Genomic DNA, 20,248 nt, shown 5'->3' with positions numbered 1-20,248 from the left:
CGGCAGGAGGCTGCCGCCCTGGTTGTATGAAAATTGGGAAACAAACCCCCCGGGGGCTGATTTCGAGAGGTCGCTGTCGTTCCTCGGTTCTCCCCCTCCCGCTGCTAGTGCAAAGCCTGCCTTTTAACCAGCAAGCCCGCTCCCAACTTCTGCAAACAGAGGAAAGGGTCAGGTTCTCCAAACAGACGAAAGCAAGCGTTTGTAACACCGAGGTAGGTTAGCCTAGAAATACGAAAGGAAAAAAAAAAAAGAAAAAAAACCACACACAGGAACAAAAAAAAACACCAACAAAAAAAAAAACCCGAAACCCCACCAAAACACCAAAAAAAACCCCACCCTAAAAATCAAACAAATGCGAAAAAAAAAAAAAAAACCCAAAACGGAGAGGGTTTCCTTATGAGCGCCTGAAATGTTGTCCCGGGAGGCACCTGCTTGCCGGGACTCCGCTCGGTGCTGCTCGAACCCCTTCAAACGCTCCCGCCGTGGACCGCCGAGAAACGAGTCCTGAAATAGTTTGCCACGTAGAAAACAACCCCGCTGGTTTTGTACTAAATACCGAATATTTGCAAAGGCATTTTTTTTTAAAGTCGTAATTTTTAAGGTCGTTTTAAGACACTAGAAAATTCGGTTCAGATCATTCCTACGCTTCCCATATCTTATTTGAATCTGACAAAAACGCTCTGAGTTTTATCAAGTATTTGCTAACAACAATTACATCAATAAAGAGAGACAGTTTTCTCTTCACGTATCCTTAGAAAAATACACTCACTTGATCTTTAGGATCAGGATATTAATTCAAACTAAAATGGTCCATTTCCATGCTTTTTTTTTTTTTTTCCAAAATAAAGAATGATTCTGAGAAACTTAGAAAATAATGCACAATAACTCTAATAAGGTGCCATATAGATTCATTGTCCTAACGCTGTTAAGAAAGAATCTAAATCTTAATTTAAAAGGCCAATTTTGTTTGATTGATGCAGCAGAAGTAGGTAGTTTAGATACCTGGCAGTGCTGCAGCTCTGATGCTCCTCTTGCTTCTCTGGAAATACATATTTTTAAGAGCTAAAGAGTACAATAAAGTACTAGATAACTCCAGTCAGCAAGTCCCAACTTATCTGTTTAGTCTTTTTCTAGTGTAAATGTTTGTATTTCTGTTTCTATTGTCTGTGACTTTTTAACTCCAGTTTCTTTTCGGCACTGTGTAATTTCTATACTCGTTTCTAATATTTTCTTCACGTGTCTTATTGCTGAAGTTGCCTTCAGTGTAATTTCAAAACGGTGATTTAAACTCTTTGTGCTGTATGAGACAACTGACCCTGGATTCACAAAGGTTTTTCATCCCTTAAAATGCCACCACTCATTTCCTTAAACGAACATGCAGACATTTGCATCAGAGGGAGGTGAGGGTAATGCCCCGATTTTCCCCTTTCCCTTTCTTGTGTCTTTAACATGGGTGCATGCATTAGGGTTTTACAGTAACTTTTTAAGAATTGGGTGAGCGCGTTGGGTTTGCAGTTCCTGACCTTGTGAGCCAGCCGTGCCTCATGACACAATTCTGTGCAAGGAGAAAACTCACTGGCTTCCACGTTTCGAGCAGGGACTATTTTATTTTATGCCAAGATTGGGGAAATGTGAAAAGTGCAACGCTGAGTGCAGCACAGGCCACAGAAACGCATTACGGCACGCAGAGGAGAACTAAAAAAAACCCCAAAAGCCTGGGCTACAGAGGAATGGGAAAGAGGAAGTTGAAGTAAATACGTAAAGAGGGAATTTTGACAGAGTGATTTTAACTTTGCATGTGGAAGTGAAAATAAGGGTTATTGGTGACAAGTGGGAGAGCACTGAAGTGAGAAACACAGCCTCACGTAGAGGGAAAGGCTGTGAAATACCTGAGACTGGAAAGCTCTCTCGTATTATGGGAGGTAGCTGTGGCTGGGGAATAAGCATCAGCGAGAGACCAAGTAAAGGAGCCGCTGATCCTGTTTGGAAAGAACAAGTGTGATTAGAAACTAATGGAAATAAGACCAGGCCGTGACAAGTTTCAGCCAATTATAACTGCATGGACATAAGCTAGAAAATGCTAAGAGGAAGGAAAAATACTGAGCTGCAACTCAGAGGACATGATGCAGGACTACTTCCTCTTAGAACGTGTAAAAGAGGAAATAAAAACTAGCTAGATTTTTTTTCTCTCTCTTTTTTCTTTTTTTGATAGGAGTCTCGAGGTCACTACTGTAGACTTAATTGGGGGAACAGCAACGGGATCTTAAAAAAATATGACAGGAGACCTAATTCAAGGTCTTACTTTTGCCAGGGTAAATCAAGAGTCACACTGGACATCTGTTCAATTACAGCAGGGTAAAATTGTTTTGAGAATTCAGTCCTGCTCAAGAAGATAAGATAAAATTAATTTTTTAATTGTTTGACCAGTGTGAACATTGTAGATACAAGTCAGAAAATGTAAGGTTAGGAATCTACATACCTCTCACCACACTGCATCAAAAATGCAGCGAATCCTGTGTTCCTAAATATTTGATAGATGCTGGCACCAAGGAACTACAGCGCAAACATTTCGGACGAGGTGAAAGCCTTTGTCTGAGTGATTGCAGGTTTCATTACTTCAGATCACAATTTCCATCCAAGGAATGAAATCTCAAGTCAATGATTTGCTTTCATGCTTCTAAAGGAAAAAAAAAAAATTGTTCCGTAATTTGCAATTAAACATTCGATTGAGGCCTGCTTTTCCATGGACTTATTCTGAATTCATCCTGGGATATCTCTGTTCAGAGCGGTGGGAGGAAAAGATAGGGAACTGGTGCAGCTGTGGGGACTCTGACCCTCTGCATCCATGAGATGGTTTGTTTTCTCTTGAATTTTACATTTCCATCATTGTGCCGACATTGCTATCACTTAAAAGTAATGCTACTGGTGTAAATCAGACCAGAATTGGTTCCTGACATTTGAATTTATTTATTGGCAATTACAGAAGTAGATTTTGGAATGCTTATTTCATGTATTTTTTTTGTTGGAGTACACATTATGCCGTGTATCTCAGACGTGCATGAATGTAAGAACTTTTCCGTAGCTCTACAAACTAGGAATGGAAGTGATTCCTCTTTTCCCCAAACAGCTTCTTAGTCTTCATAGGTTTTTTGCTGTTGCTGCTTTTTCTTATTTTATCATGTTACTTGTTGACGTTGCGCAGCTGAAAATAAATGTCGCATAAGGAAGCTGAGGATTCTGCTCTTTGATTTCATAGGTGGTGGCCTTGGGAGATGTGCCTGATGGGACGCTGGTAACGGTGATGGCTGGAAACGATGAAAACTACTCTGCAGAACTCCGAAACGCCACAGCTGCCATGAAAAACCAAGTAGCAAGGTTCAACGACCTCAGATTTGTGGGTAGAAGTGGAAGAGGTATGTGTTTGTTCTCAACTACACTTTGGTCGCGTTCATCAGTTATGTCAAGTTCTGGTTATGTGGAGGGAATTTGAAGGCAGCATCTATCAAGTTTTCTGCGGCAGGGAATGCTGCAATATCTGGCATAGGCTGATTCCAAAGGCATAGAATTAGCTATACGGTTTTCTTGCTTTATCCTAGCCCATCCTCCGTGTCACTTCAATTTTTAAACAGTGACATCTCATTTGAAAAAAAAAAATGACATAGACAGCTAGTCACGGTTTGACTCCAGAATTCATCCTGTCAAATTTAGAACAGCACAGTATTACCCATGTTTAAGTTTAAGTAATGTATTTTCAATTTACGATGAGAATTTTCAGCTTGTGTAAAGGCTCATGACCATCTCGGGTCTCCCAGGCACTCTAGGCAAAAGCTGGTCTCTGTACAGAGTGAGTCAACCTAAAATTACAATTAATGCCTGCATAGATCTAAACATTTTCTGGCTCCATTGTGGCCTGATGAAGGCAGAGGGCACTTTTTCTGACCTACCTTTCTCTGAAATAGATATAGAACAGTATGCAGTAGTCCTGTTATTTAACGTGCTCCTGCAAGGTGCGTAGGATAGAACAGAACAGGTGAGCTTAATATCTGACTTGCTGTATCTCCGTGATAACCAGTAATTACTAGTACATAGTAAATAAACAGGCCTTATGAGTGTAAGTAATAAATAAGAGTGGAAGCTGCCTTAGACGAGAACTATATAAAAATGTTGTTAGGAAGCTGCAAATAGTATCTGACACGTGCGGCTCACGTCGCATGTGAGTGGGCAGGTGTACAAAAAAGCCCAGAAAATCAACAGAAAGACCCTTCACAACTTCACTCTCTGGCTCTGGTCCATAATCTTAAACCCCATAAATTCCAAGCAATCATGTTTACCTTTCTGTTACGAGATTGTTTTCAGCGCCCCTCTTGCATTACTGCCCTCGTTGCTGTGAGCGGAGTCCCTTTGCGTGGGTTGGGGGGGTTCAGTCAGACCCACAGAAGAGAATCTGGTGGGTTGTTGCTCAGAGAAAAGATCGGCCTCTGTCTTTTAAGGTCAGTCTCGTGGTTTGTCCTCAATTCAAGAGGACAATTCAAGAATGAAAAACTGTCACATCTTCCCTGTGACTTCATATGATATTTGCTTATGTATTTTTCTTCTGCTTCATTCTTATCTTTAAGTAAAATCGGAATGTGACATTATGGTGTTCCAAACACAGCAGTGTTATTTAGGAGCAATTCAGGGCTGTAATACTCACAAATCAAAATTACAGTGTCTGCTGCACTTAAGTAGGCTTCTGCATACTACGTTTCTGAGCAGTTTGCGCGCTGATGTCTCTCTGAACCAGATTAAATATTTGGGGCTCGCTGACCCCTCCTCACCATTTTCCCCTCCCTCTCTCCCTGTGTGGGCACCCAAGCTACCGTGGTGGCACGCATGGTGCTTATGAACACGGATGGAATTATGAGCATGCTCCCAGAGAGTTACAAAGGTGACCCGCTTCTGCTCGCTCGCTCTCGAAATGTTTTATTCCAAATGGGAGATGGGTCAGGCTTCAGACTGAGGAAGTTATCCTGATTATACACAAAAGCCTTTATTTGCCTTTGAAGTGAAATGCATCTGTAGATACTCTTCCAATATAAATACAGTCAGCAACTGTGGAAGAGCACGGCTCTGCTGAAACATAGGTCGAGCAGTAAATACATTTTAAGAATAAAATACCAATCCTGTCCCTCTGTATCCTGCAGCATTTTTAGCTGAGGATAGAGAGGAAGATGTCTTTTAAAGTGTGTTGTTTGGGCTGTCTTGAAAATGCACTCGGTGGAAAACACCCGCAGCTGAGAAGGTAGCTTCGTAATGCTAGCAAAGAATAATAATAGGGTAATGCAGAGAAAATTATATCCATTTACTGAAAACATGAGAGATGCTGTAATGTCTAAAAGTATCAGTCATTAAACATGTTCATTTGTTATATTAAAGGTACCACCTTTTCAGTAAATGGAATTTGCATTATGATTCAGAGATGACTGTTTAGAAGATTCAAATGAATAGCTGGCAAAGTGGTGGAGAAGCTAATAAAAACAAACCTGTAGTTCAGTTCCTGGCCATGGTAATGAAGATAGAAATCATAACAGCGAACTGCGTGAGTTTCAAGGTCAAAATCCAGCGGCTGAGAGAGAACAGTCCCTATTCATAGGCAAAAGCTTGGTGGGGAGCGTCGCTGAGCCCCTTACCCTGCTCCAAGTGGTTGCTTTCAGCCGGTCACTTGCGCACGGACATAAACCTTGTGTGTCGTATGATATTCAGGTGCTCGGGATCCTTTAAGTGATGGAGTGATTTGGGAACGCTGCATGCTGTTAGTCAGTCTGCGAGGTTAAATCTCATCACCTCCATTGGCTGCCCATCTTTGGAGTGAATGACTAATGTATGCTTTTGTTTACTCCTCGAACAGAGGATTGTTTTCCAAAGGTGGGGATTGTTTGCATTTGGTACAAGATTTCTGAGGTGCTGTTCTGTTGAATTTGTATAAAGCCTAAAGCATAAGGTAGCTGCTTCAAAGGGCATTGCTTCCTTTGATACTTCGCTAGAGGAAAATTAACCGAAACTTTGTTTGCTGTGTAATATTTGAGTTTGAATAAGTTCAGTTGCCACCAGTGATAATGTGATGCCAGGAGGATTATGTGAACAAGGATTGAAAGTTCACGTTGGGTACGGTCAGACTGGGCGCTCTCTGTGTACCTCGGGTGATTTAAAGTCCCTGACGGAGCATAAGGAACGGCTTCCACCGGTGGCAGTTCCCTGTGCATCACTTATCGCCCAGGTGTAACCATCCCCTTGCCGAAGAGGTGGCCTTGAGACGCCCTGCCGAACCGATGGCAAGCCACCGCTCTCTCCCGTCTAAGAGAGTAGGAAATTGCCATTCTTGACGTTCTTAATAAATAGTTTAAATTGTCTTCCATGGGCTTTAAATGAAATCTGCGAAGACCGTCTGACGGCTGTTTCAGCCATAAGACTATTGTCCGCATTTTCCTGTCAGTGAATAAGTGGCTCTGCGCTGACCGTGAGACAGGTACAGCGATTCTCCCCATTCCGGGGCCTGATCCTGCCCATCAGTCAGAGCAGACATGCCAACCAAATAGTGCCCAAAACTTAAACAACCAAACAGCAAGCAGTCGCCCCGTGTTGCTCTGCTCGTGCCTGTCGTTCAGAATTACCAAAAAAAAAAAAAAAAAAATCACTTGATTTTCTTGACACCCAGAATGGCAGAGAGAATATCGCAGGTTGCCCAAAACATTGAAAAGTTGTATAAAAGCAATTTGGCTCACTTTCCCGAACAAAACAGATTTACATTGGAATTGGCTGGGCTCCAGAGTTACTATTCCTCACCCTAGTTTGAGAATGCTACTGGGAGAACCTGCCCGTCTGGCTTGTAAGCCTGAGTAAGTCATTTCTGAAAGAAAAATGTAGTTTAAAACTTCAGCCAATCTCAGCCCCTCTTGCCTGATTACCTGGTTTAAAAAAAATTAATCTTTATTTTTCTCCCTCCATTCATAAACACTTCAAACTTCAGAATGCTACTACTGCAAAGTACCCTGTTTTCTTAATGTATAATGAACCGGTTTAGGTTACTATGATGAAATAAATCTGATGCAAAAAGCCTGACACCATAGAAGTTCATTGGATAAAATTAAAAATAAATAGTTATTTTGGAGAGGGAAAGCTTCGTGGCTCGGTGAGCATTACATATTTTCCTCATGGAATCATTAATCCCAGTAACTATCTTCTTTGTAGAACGTAACATGAAAAAAACCCCAACAAATAAACATGTTTTCCAGATGAAAATAATTATTAATAGGTTATCATAATAGTAGCTAATGGGGAAGTGTCCTGGCTTGCTGCAGAAGATCTCAATCTAAAGCTGAGAGCTGGAGCTTTGTGACAGCTTTCCAGCAAGGCCTTTTGAAAAACTACATCTTGGAAAGGACTGAAAATTAAGCCTACATATGGACTTCCTATTAGCTTATAGGGATTAGAGTCATGGATAAGTTTTGCGATAGTTTTCAGTTTCCACTGAGCCAAAGAAGTGCTTCTTTTTCACAGGTGTAGCTGATAGGAGGACATGAGAGAGAGATATTACCAAGCATAATCAGAAGTTTCTGCCATCAGGACTCTTCCTTCTGGATATAATTTTGGGGAAGAAAAATCAGTTTAATCTAGAATCTCAAAAATACTTAAACCCCAGAAATTACTGGCCTGGAATCTGAGTCTAATTATTTTTATTGGTCTTCTGAAGTCAGAATTTTGCTCCTTCTGTGCAGCTTCAGCTGGTGGTTGCATTATTTGAGCACTTGGTTAAAATTTGTTTTTTTACTTAAACGCATTCAAAATTATAAAAGTATGTGCAAAACAGAGGAGGATGCTATTCAACAGGGTCGTAAAATCAGTATTAAGCAGCCGCCGGGTGCTGGTCCAAGCCATTGGAATGCTTCAGGGGATGCAGTATCAGATACTGGAGTAACAATGAGCCGCACTTGCCAGACGGGACAAAAATAGAAGAAATCCAACAGCAATCACAACTGAAAAAAAAAGAGTAAATTGACAGAGTTCAAAAACAACCGCTTATTTATACTTCCGATTGATAAGTATGTGGCGCTAGCAGGATGCTGTGGCCAGCGGGAGGGCGGTTTGGCCGGAGGGAAATGGGTAGCATGGGCAAGGCTGGAACGGCCTTTGGGGTGGGAACGGTGGGCATCTGCAACGCTGGTGGGCATCTGCAACGCTGCTGGGCATCTGTAATGCCGATGGACATCTGCAATGCTGATGGGCATCTGCAACACCGCTCGCCCAAATTTTTTCTCGAAAAGACAGAGGCGAGAAGCTGTACTTTTCTTTGTAAGCGACTTAGGGTTGCTTAGTTGCGTCATTAAATTTGAATTGAGATTTCTGTGGAAACCGAGTAGTTGTGGAAGAATTCGGCGTGCGGACTCCCCGCACTGGTACAGAGGAGCCGATGCCTGTTTGAAGCCAAATAGCCTGAGTCGGCGTTAGATGGATCAGCAAACGCAGCCCTTTCAAGAGGACGGCTGCCTCGGTGCTGGCCTTGGGCAGGGACATCGTGGCGGGAGGAGGGGAGGGGAGAAGACTTTCTCATTACACCAGTGCCATCTCAGTCGTCTTCGGCACACACTCGCTACGTGCAGCCAGGTTCGCATGAATCGCTGATTGTGTAAGAAAGTGTACGTATGATGCAGCTCCGCGCGGGGGTTTGACTCGAAAAACATCATGTGGTCCGTGCGGCTGAGCATGACTGCGGCTGGCTTTGCCAGCTCCCAAACACTCTCTGCTGGGTTACTTAAAATTTCGTCTGGGCGAAAAAACTCTTGATCAGAAAGCGTCAACAGGAGAAAAATAATGGCAGAGCGATTTGGAGAACTTCCTGTCTCCGGGAGCATTACTGCTGTAAACAGTGGCCATGCCAAGTGCTGAACCACTGCCCTCAGTCCAATAACAATAAATCTATTTTTTGGTTCTGCAGAGCTCTGCTTGTACATTTTTGAAACTCGGGCTAATGATGAGGATGAGGCAGACGCTATCCTTTGAGCATTTTCTTTTCTTTTCTTTTTTTTTTTTGCCATGATAAAAGGAGTTGGGCTTACCAGATACTGCTTAAGGAAAACAAAGGACCTCTCTAGATGAAAAGGTTACATAGTTCCAAGAGATCTGTTTGCCCTTCAGCTTTTTTTTTTCTTTCTTTGTTTTTAATTTGCTTTTTAATCTAGTGTGCTCTCCTTCAGAGGCTGCTTGATTTCCGGTAAAAAAAAAATATTTTTGTGCGTACCTATATACATATATATGTATATATACCTGTATTGCAACTCAAATAACAGCTGCTATTAGAGATGAATTAGGATCCTGGCTTCAGGGCTGGCTAGTGAACTTCACCTGACTATCCTATGGCAAGCAGTTCTTGTCAGCTCACTCAGTGTTAGCAGAAGTGAGGATGCTGCAAATCAGTGGCTTACAATTGCTGTCAGGAGAGTCTTTTCCAGCGTAGTCATGTGCATAAACCCTCACCAGTCTGAATCAGCCTCTGTTCCCTTCTAAGAACCCTTTAGCAGCAGTAAAAAAATAGACTTTTTTTTTGTTTCTATTACCTTAAGGCTGTGTAACTCTCCACCTCTTTTGCTCCCATCCTACTTCTCCCCTGTTTTTCCTGTCATATTATTTCAACACAGTTTTCTCAGCCTCTCCAAATCAACCTTATTCCCTTCATCTCTGCCCTGCATCATCCTCCTTCCTCTATTGATGCTTTTCCCGACTGTCCGTTTTGAGAGCTGCGGCCTCTCAGCAGAGGTTGGGATTCCTGTGCGACCCTTTATCCCAGGAGCAGGTTTTGGCCTCAAAATGTGATGCTATCCTTAATTCCCTCTGCCCTTTTCCCACCCTTCCCTCCGGGGATGGGGAGCTACCTGCTGTGCGGTGCGGGAGCGAGCGGTGCGTCGGGGAGAGGGAGGAGGTTCTGGAGGCCGAGGCGAGAGGCGAGGAGGAGGAAAGCAGCTGCTTTGAAGGCTTGATGCCATGAGAGCTCTTCAGCAGGGCGGTGCTTGGAGCAGTGCGTATGCACATCAGTTCCCTGAAGTTTAGGGAGGAACTGAAGGAAACGCTTTGGCAAGGCCACAAAGTTTCCACAGGCTAGACTTTATGCACCACAACTCTGACAAAGCTGCGTCCATAGCTGAGGCCACAGAAGTTGCTCTATGGTTGAAGATTGTCTCCAGTGGAATTTGGCAGGTTCCAAGTTCGTAATGGCAGCGTTATCTCCCCCATCACTGACTGCATGAATATCCATCGAGTGACCCCAGACCTCTTCTGAGCTCTGAAATCAATGCGCATTGCATTAGTGTAATGACAGCACGGAGGAGTCCTTCCTCTGAGAAAATAAACTCAGGGTAAACAGTCGCAGTGCACACTCCCACGCTCAGCTAGCTACTGAAGGAGTGACTTGTCAGGTTGTCTTCTGGCGTTGACCTGCCTCAGGCCACTGCAGGCGGAAGTCCCTCACTTGCTAAAATGCCCCTGGTGATCATACAAGTGCCCCTTGCCTTTCATATTCAGAGCAGCGCATTGCTCTTCCAGTGAACCCACACCTTCCTTGTTCCCTGTTGCCGGTGCCTCTTCCTGCAGCCATGCCGAGAGGTCATCGTCTTCATGGCTCTGTAGGGTGACGAGCTAGCTCAGCAAGCCCAGCTCCAGTTCTGTGCCAGACCACTGAGGTATGCCAGCACCTGGCTGGACAGGTAGCCAGGCTGGGGCTGGTCCCAAATGAAAGCTGGCGCTGGAAAAAGGGAGAGGGACTGCAGCAAAATCCAGGTCTCACAGGGCTTTGTCTAAGTTTACGGGACAATGCACCACGAAATTAAGATGCCTCAGAACAGGATCTGCCAAAAAACCACAAGACCCATTACACTGAGGTTTTCCCAGTCTCACGATTAGGTAAAGTATGAGAACAGGGCTTCAAGGGGTGAAGAACTCATGAGTTCAAACACAAAAGCAGTCCTTGGGGAAGAGACTTGGAATGAGGCGCTCCCCTTGCCCCCAGTGCTGTAGCCACCAGCCTGGAGAGTCAGGTATGTGCTGCCCCTCTGCCCAAAGGACCTCTCTGCCCAAAGGACTTCCAGCTGGGGAACCGCCAGGGTTGAGGACTCTGCCACCCCACCGCAGGCATCCAGCCAGGGTGCTCTTCAGGGAGGTGCGAAGCATATGTCTGAGGCACATCCTACAGAGCAGAGAGCTTCCCTGGGAGAAGGGGCCACCATGAGAGGCTGAGTCAGCGAGTGAGACCGGAGCAGCAGCTCCCAGACCACGCTGCCCCAGGAGCGGGGCAAAGGAGGGCTCAGGGGTTGTGGATAGACTGACCATGCTGAGCTGCTCCTTCTCACAGGGTGAGGTGGTGGCCTCGAGGGCACAGGGCTGTTTGGCAGGGGAAGTCCCCTCAGATGTGCTCTGCGTCTGCTGCAAGGCACCACTGGGGTCGGGGGGGTGGGAGGGATGAGGCGTGTAATTTTGGACTTAAGCTTTTAAATCAAACCTGAATCCCACTTCATGCAGCTAAATCCTCTTGTGAATCTGAGCCTTAACCTTTTCATGTCTCTCTTGTCGCCTATAAAGTGCAGGTGATAATTTCTACCTCAAAAAGCTTATTAACGGTTTGAAATTATAGCTGAGTTAAGGACTATTATTAGGCTTAAGGATCCCAAGGCATTTTCTGTAAGAAGGTGGTAGATTTGCATTTAAGTAATTTTGTTTTGAACTGTCCTTTCCATCTGGTCTTCCTGTGGCTGTTTTTCCCTTTCCCTGAACCATTCGGCAGTGACACAGCAGTCTGCTGAATGATCCTTTCTTCGTTTCACCCTAGAGCTGGATGTACTTCGTAGAGGCTAAGTCATTTCTGAACGCTTATTCACAAACAGCCCAAGCTGGGGTATAGAGAAGCACTTAATTCAAAACTAAAATGATATTGCAGTGAGAAAAAAAATCAAAATTCCCTGGTATGTAGTAGGACACAGGTTGAAAGAAGAGGTTCGTTTTTTGGGGTAGCCCACTCATAGGAGCATCAAAGGTTTCCGTTAGAGTTATCTTTGGGGGAAAATAGTGCCACCCTCGCAAAATCTGTGTTCAAACATTAGTGACATGTACGTACGTTTGTATAAATTGCATACATGCACTTCCAATCTTAAAAATATTTTAGCAATAAGCATTTTAGGACTCAAACTGTGATCCCCTTGTGCTGCCACTCAGCTACAGAGGCTGGACACCCAGTAGCATCTCATTCTTCCTGTGCTGTAATTATTGCCTCCACCCAAGTTCGTAAGAATTTTATAGTGGTTACTGCAGCAACTCCACTTATAGTTAGAGGCTGCTTGGCTTTTCCATTAAAAGATCTTCCCCTCTATCCCAGTCTTTTAAGGCTTTAATCCATTTTGCAAACTTGATCTGCAGGCTTTCAGTTTGAGAAGGCATCCCACCCCAAAAATTCCATTAAAACAGGTCCCTTGGGTTGTCTTTCAGAACAGGATGCAAACCCACTTTTTTTTTATATTGTCAAACGTTGTTACTCTGGTGCACGTACTCACGCAAACACGTGCACCTCCATCACAAAGCCTGAAAGCTGGTGTTCACATAGGCCGTAAACTGAAGGATGCTAAAGTACAAAAAATGTTCCTGCCAGCCAAATTCCTACCACAGCTTGAAATAGCCTCTCTTCTGAAATTAGACAACATTGCAATATAGGAGGATTCCCTGTGGGTTTGTGTGTTTGTGGATTGTTGATGTTGGCATACAAAAGTGACTAATGTCTACGTTAACTACTGGGTGTCACCCTAAGCTGACTATTGTAGGACACCTTGTCTTCAGAGACCTCCATCTTGCTACCCCAGTCCCAAATCTCTTGACCTTATGCCTCTTCTCGTCAGTTAGCTCATGTATGTCCTGAAGCTCAGAGACATCCTCCTACCCATCTTCTGCTGCAGATCCCTTCCTGATAAACAGCAGGATTTATGACCATGCCAATTTAGTACCCACACCTGGTATCTCCTGCTACTCAACTGCCATCAGTTTTTCTCTGAGCAGAAGTAACCATACTTTTGTGACATCTCTGCTGAAGCCCACTCACAGGATTTGCATGCTGGAAAAATAACGTGAAGGCAGTTGAAGCAGTAAGCAAAGGGAAGGAACCTGAAGGAATCTGATGGAAGGAGACCGATGCCTCGAGTCTAAAGTTTTAGATGTGAGCATTTCAAATGAGTGCATTTCAAATCCAAGTTTCTTAAGCAGAGGAGGACCATCAGGTGCCTCGCAGGCAAGCAGTGGAGGAGCGGCAGCGGCGGCGGCTGCACTTTTACACACATTGTCAGGCTGTCAGGGAAGGGATTAGCACAGAGGCCCCTGCGAGGCTGGAGGAGGCGGTGGATGGTGTCATCATGACAGCACATGGGACTGGGAAGTGAAACCGCTCATCAGCGCAGAAGTGAAACCGGCTGCACACAAACTCTTGTCAAATGAAAATGTAAACAACTGCCCCCCCCCCCCCAAAAAAAAAAGAGAGAGAAAAATCAGAGCTGTTTTAGTGATCCGAGTCCCACCCTTGTGACACTTGAGAATGTGTCTGCAACAGAGACTCGCTCTCTTGAGGGCTTCAGATCAAATATTAAAGGTGTTATTTGCTACAGTAATGGACAAAAAGCAGCATTCAGACAAAGATACATTTTTTGAGTTGATAGTGACAGGTTTCTGGGATGCTGGGTGCCAGCATTTTTTTGTTTATTCCAGGAGGAAGATGTTCTTTTTTTCCTGAGGAAAGTGGTTTGAACATTGGTACCACTGTAGCAGAGCAAAGCGGGGAAAAAAGCAACTTTAGGACCTGCTGCCTGTGTGGCCATTCTGCAGTGCAAAGGGAAATGTGTAGTGTAAGGGACAGGTCTGGTAGCACGCCTGGTACACCTGATGGCGAAGGGCGTGCAGAAGAACATTGCTGTGCATCACCAATACGTGTCTGCTGGAATAGCTGCAGAGGGCCCGACTCAGCCTTGTTTTAACAGCTGTAAGTTACACCGAGTATAGAACCGGCTTCTGCATGTGTTTGTTTAAATAGTTCATGTCCACAGTATGCTGGCTTGGGGTCATGTTTTTGACTCATGAAATAAGAAGATCATCAGGGACAATTTCCAGCAGAGTGTCGGGGACTGTCCTTATCACCCACAGCATGGTTTTAAGGTAAAATTCAATTTCAGTGCCTGCTTAGGTTGACAGCGACTCTGTTAATGTTACTTGATTTCAGTTATGTAATTTTGGTTGCTTAATATAATTCCTGTATTGCCTTAGGTTAAATGTTCGTACGCTTCACTAAAATAACGCCTTGAAACGATTCCACCCGAGCCACAACCTTCTGGCCTTCTAGCTCCGGGAATCCCCAGAGCCGCGGCAGGAGAGGCAGGCGGCTCTGCAGCTCTCCGCCACAGCGTTTGACTCCTTAGCAGGAAAAAAGTTTGGAGAAGGGGCAGGGAGGAAAAGAGAGCGATCTGCACGTCTTGGTTAAGACCTCGGTAGCGCTGCAGGGAGCTGGGAAGGAACGGGAAGGGGAGACGCCAGCGCCAGCCAGGCTCTCGCAGCAGCGAGTTGCGTTTCCACAACTTATTGCCAGGCAGATTCAGTAGTTTGTAGCTGGGTCCAGGTTTGCAGCAGGGCCACTTTTGGCCATTTGCGCGGCAACTTGGCCCCATGTAAATCCAGAACAAAACACCTATTGATTTAATGCGATGGAGATTTCATTCTGGGTAAGTAGATGCTATGTAAACACAGATATAAGAACTTCCTGGAGTGAGACACTCGACAGAAATGTTCAAAAGTGTACCTTTTTGCTGAGCCAGGCTGGTTTGGCAGGAGGCAAGTGGGTGTATTTCCCAAAACTCCGACCTGACACAGGCTTACACCCGCAAAACATCCATATAAATACACAAACAGATCTGTTGCCCGTGCAACTGATTTGCATGAGCAGTTCTTGTGTTTCTTTGGGCAATCACCCCGACCTGCTGATGTCCCCCCATGTTCACATTTATCTGTTTGGACTGTTGGTATGTGGTGGTCAGAATTTGTAAATTGTTTACAGCACAGTAGCGGACGAGGTGGATAACAGTTTTTTCTCATATTTAAATTCGGTGGTATCTGTGGTGTTGACGGTAAACAAATTATGGGGTTTTTTTTATATACCACTTACTCCAGCTGCAGCTTTTTTCTGATGAAATAGCCACTGGACCAAGGAGGCAGAGTTATATTCTGACTGTGTGAAGCTGTCACTGGGGGCAGGAGAAAAGAGTCACCATCTGAGCACAGAGTTTGGACTTGTGCAGGTTTTTTGCAACTGGACGTGCAACTTGAACACCTACAAAAATATTTCAGTCATATGATGAGCAGCAGTTAACTAGTGAATGGTCAAATTATGTTTGCCCTTCTAGTCCTATTGATTACATTTGGAGTATTCAGCGGCTTAAGTGATAAGAATGGCAAAAATTGGCCCCGGTGTATAATAGTCGACATTTGAGAATGAATATGGGAGTGTGTGCGTATTACATCCTGCCCAGAGATACAGTCAGATATGTTATTAAAATGCAGTAGATATCTTCACTTTGGCAGATACCCAGGAAGATGTTGTGAGAAATTGTAAAGATGTATAAAATTGATCATTTAGCATTGTTTAATAAAAGTAAGTACATAAGCACTAAAAAGTAGAAGCTGGATTAAAAAAGAAAGTATCATAATCTTTCTTACTAGAACCTGGAAGTCTCTCACTAATATAATAGAAATGTCTGTAATACAATTTGTATTGCATTTGTGTATTACATTTCATATTTTTCCATCTATACCTTTTGTCCTTGTCAGCACAAGCATTCTTGGCTCCTTTCCCCTTTTTCTTTTTATCTAAGAATTTACTGTAACAATTTAAAAAAAAAAATACCCACAATACCCTAATGACACATCTGTGATCATCAGAATAAATCCCAAAAGCAAAAGATAGTAATTGTAACCACATCGTCTGTTGGCCTCATTTTCCTGCCTCCCCCAGCAAACTTCTGAAGCTCTAACTCCATTTTTTTTGGTCCTCATTTGGATGAACCTTCATCAATGGAATCAACGGCTCTTTTTGCCTGAGAAAGAGGTGGATTAAAATGAAGTGATAAGTTCAAGATGTGGCCTCTCTTCCCTAAAGCATGTCTGTTCTCATTCTCCTTTACAACTGCCCATGCAGCCACTTGTATTTTAAGTGTGGCCTCCCACCCCCAGGCCCATCTGGTCATGACGCTGCTCAGAGATGACTAAAGCATCACACACAAACTTCATGTGACCATGTTGTCACTTGGGATTCATTTTTTCTCCCTTGGTTCCTCTCAAACATTCCCAGGGGCCATAGCCTACAAGCCTATTGCTCCCTCTAGAGCTCTTCCGTGCTGTTCTGGGGGACTTAAATGATCTCTCATCATGCTGGATGGGAGCTCACTGCTTCTTTTGCTTCCAGCCTCTGTCAGGTGGGATGCAAACTGAATGCAGACTTCAGGTTCCTGTGTTGCAGCGTAGAGCGTGGGCACTACACCTTGAGATGCTTGAGTCTTGGGGGCTGATCTTCACCTTTTGCTAGTCCAGGAACAGTGTTGCTGAGCAAGTGCTGGCAGACAGCATTATGTTTTGTGCTTCCTCTTAAGTTCTCGCAGCTTTGCACAGCATCAGGGGATCTCACGAGCAATCCTTTGAAGTCACGAGCTGGGGACAACTGGTTTAAGCCATCTGACTTTGGCTATCAAATCAGCAGTGACTCTTGAGGGCACTTTTGATAGCGGAGTCTCTAGCAAACCCATCAACAGTGTCTAAGTATCATTTCAAAAGTCAGTATTGTATTTTGGCCAGAAATGCTACTGTTTCCATAATTTTTTTTTCTAGAAGGGTTCTGACCTTAATGCTCTTGCAAAAATAAACGTTACCAAGCAATTTTTCCTACCCTAATTGTGAGGGAAGACTTGATGGAAGCAGTGAGTCTTGTGCTCTGCCCTTACGTATATGAAGGTATGCTTGATGTCTGTGAGAAGGGCTTCCAAAGGCAAAGCCCTGTCCCACATCTGGAGAATTTAATCCTCGTGCTCATGAGGTGCTGTGTGCCTAATATTAGGAACTGCCAGGAATAGTTACAGAGAGAGCTGGTCTCTGAAGTGACTCTTGCATCCCAGCGAGGCACAGCTTGACATCGACATCACCCATCAGCTCTCCCGCCATCGGCAAAGATGCCCACGATGATATAGTAGCGGTTGGCTTCAGTATGCTGAGGCATGCGTCACAGACCCAAGCTAATTTGTGAATGGCTTTCTGTAGATTTATGGGACTGTTTAACCCAGAGGGTCTCAGATTTTGATGTTAGCTAATGGATTGCTACGTGCCAGCTTGCTGTGACTGCTAGGATGTCATCAAATTGTCATCATGACTATTGGAGGCATCCAAACCAAGCCAGTGTTTCAGAATGCCTCCTTGGGGTGTTTGGTCCCACTTTACAGTCACTAGAGAAGTCAGTCCATCACTTAGGCTGTCTGACTCAATTTTGATGGCACCCACCACTTTCTGAGATGAGCAGAGACATTAAGTGCTCAGTGTAGGTCTTCTACCATTAGTTAGGGGGTCCACTTACTTAAGCATCAGAAATCATGGCATCTAATATAGGCTCCAGTGCTAGGGAGTCTGAAAACAGCCTTCACTGACTAATCTGGTATTTTTTCCACCAGTTTGGTCTGCTGCGTGTTGCATATGTATGTGTGTGTATGTATGTGCATGCGCTTGCGTGTAAGTGTATTATGCAAGTGTGTGTTGAAAACAAAAATCTGTATCATAATACATAAAAGCAAAGCAGAGAGGTTTATAGTCCTGTTGTCATACCAAAACAGGTATATCCATAAACCACAGATTTCACTAACAATACCGCCTATCTAAATCTGCCTTTGTCAACCAGACACATAAATGATGAATAATGTGGAAGCTATGAATAAAAGTGATAAAACCGCTTAATAAAGCTAAATGTAAATGAAACAGAATAACCAGAGAAAAAACACAGCCAGAATTATTGGTAAGCAGCAATGAGTGACATGTAGGTTTATGGTTATATAGTCCTGTGGTTAACCAGTATGTGGTTAATGAATAGTCTTCTGTCAACAAGAAGTAAGCTAAGTATCTTCCTGCTTTTGCCAACTTGTGTCACAACCTTATACAGGCTCTGAGATCTAGTCTGTTCTGTAGAAAATCTGGAAAGTAACTTCACCTCCCTCTTCTTTATTCTGGTCTTGTAGACTCATAATGTGCCCACATTTTACAACATTTCACTATTGTTACAATTTTTTTTTTTCTGCATTTCTTTTCTGTCTGTAAAATCCACAAGAGCCTTCTAAAGAAAGACATGGACTATGTCTTCTAGCAGAACAGCAGGAGCACCTTACGTAATGCAACAGCAGTTGTCGGAAAAAAAAAAAAACAACCAAAAATGGGAAGCAAGATGGAAATACTGCAGTAAAGAGATTAAATTATATTTTCAAAGTCTCTTTCACTCTTAGTGATCTAGGTGTTGTATATAATGATACAAAGAAACTATTTTTGGAAAGGAGAAAGATCTACAGGTGCCTCTCTGACATTTGTTAAGCCTAATGCTATGGGTGATAAAGTTTTTTGGAAGGAAGTTTACTGGACTTTATTGCTGATGCCTCATAGAAAGAGTAACCAACCTGTAAATCTTTATCAAGTAATGTATTTAAAGAATGTCAGGAACACAGCCATCCTTGGTCTGGGTAGATGTAGGACCCAAGAGTTGAGGGCCAAAGGCCCTGAGACAGGGATCTGAAATGGCTTTTGCTTCTGTTGCAATTCTTTCAATCTCAGGGACGGCTTTCTAGTGAGGATGTGGAGGTGGGAAGTCACCAGCCTGGGATTTGGAGGCTTGCGTTTCAGCTTCTGTTTTGTCAGGGCTGTGATTCAGGTTTATAGTCAGATTTAATTGCAGCAGCCAAAGTGGTTAGCATCGCTGGCCACAGGCTTCCTGTGAGATCGTGGCCAAGACACTTTATCTCCCCACAGTTCCTCATCCGTAGAGTGGGGAGAATACCTCCCTAATTCACAAGGATGTGATGAGGACAGTTTCCAGTAACAGCTATGTGTGTGTGCTCGCTGTGATGTTGATGCAGACCATTAGCACCAAAGTAGGAACTGCATTAAGAGAAGTATTGAATTGCAAGTGAATGTGCATAGGGAGGGGATGAATATTGCTGCTAGAGACAGGCATTTATATTTACATTTATATTTAAATTTATATTTATTTATATAGATAAACGAAGCAAACGATGGGAAGTCGTAGAAGGGAAGAAACTTAGCAGTCAGGAGGGCTGGAGCCAAGTGGTAAAATGAAGCAGGCAGATCTATATGGGAAAGCTTGCACAGCAGGTGCCCAAAGGAGGAGAACCTCAATTTTCTTACAACAGTTCCTGGTTATCTAACTTGTGGTGATGTCCCTTGATGTCTCTTACTGATAACGAAGATTCCTGTCAGTATCTGAGTCCTCCGTGATGCTGAGATAACTACACTAAACCTGCTGACAGGCAATGTTTTTATTGTTGTCCAGGCCAAAGCCATAATGAATGAGTATATGAAGTCTTATCAAAGATGCAGAATGTTACTTTTGTTATTTAAAAAATGCCTGAAGTAAATGCTGGCATTGGCCAAAAGCAAATCCAGGGGTAGCAGGATCTGAAGGCATTGCAGTCACAGGGGGATATGAAACCCTTCCCAGCAGCGATGAAAATGAGCACTCTTCCCAACTGAGAGCCGTGGTGTTCACATAACAGTTTTCAAAAGGCCTTCACAGTTTTCTTACTGAATAATAGAGAAACTAAGCATAATGGTCTGCTATGTCTTCATAAAATGGTTTTAATTCTCTGTGGACAAGCTGTAGGGTTGGTTTTTTTTTTTCCATTCCCTTGTTTCTTGGCATTGCAGTAGCAGATTATTTTTAAAGGGTTCTGGTTCGCAATATGGAATTGATGTAATGCTAGCTTCAACCACAAAGCGTGGGATTTTACGATCTGCCTAGGGGATCTGAGCACCCAGTTCTCGTTAATTTTAACAAGCGCTGTTGATCAGATTCCCGTGGCAGTTTTGGAAGAGTCAGCCACAATTTCTAAGCCTCCCTGAACTAACACCCTTTAGAAAGTGCAGATAACGTACCAGCAGTCATGTAGAT

General features: G+C 43.7%; 1 protein-coding gene across 1 annotated transcript in view; it reads left to right on the top strand.

The window, feature by feature from the left end:
- RUNX1 (runt-related transcription factor 1) overlaps positions 1–20,248 on the top strand; it is a 190,050-nt gene that overhangs the window by 119,162 nt on the left and 50,640 nt on the right. The window contains exon 2 of the mRNA XM_009891359.1: positions 3,257–3,413. Within this exon, the coding sequence (XP_009889661.1) occupies positions 3,257–3,413 (157 nt within the window). The remainder of the gene's footprint in view (positions 1–3,256; positions 3,414–20,248) is intronic.

Source organism: Charadrius vociferus, unplaced genomic scaffold (assembly GCF_000708025.1).
Source record: "Charadrius vociferus isolate BGI_N301 unplaced genomic scaffold, ASM70802v2 scaffold298, whole genome shotgun sequence".
NCBI classification, from domain to species: domain Eukaryota; kingdom Metazoa; phylum Chordata; class Aves; order Charadriiformes; family Charadriidae; genus Charadrius; species Charadrius vociferus.
Note: the sequence above shows the minus strand (reverse complement) of the source record. Positions and strands in the feature narration are given on the sequence as shown.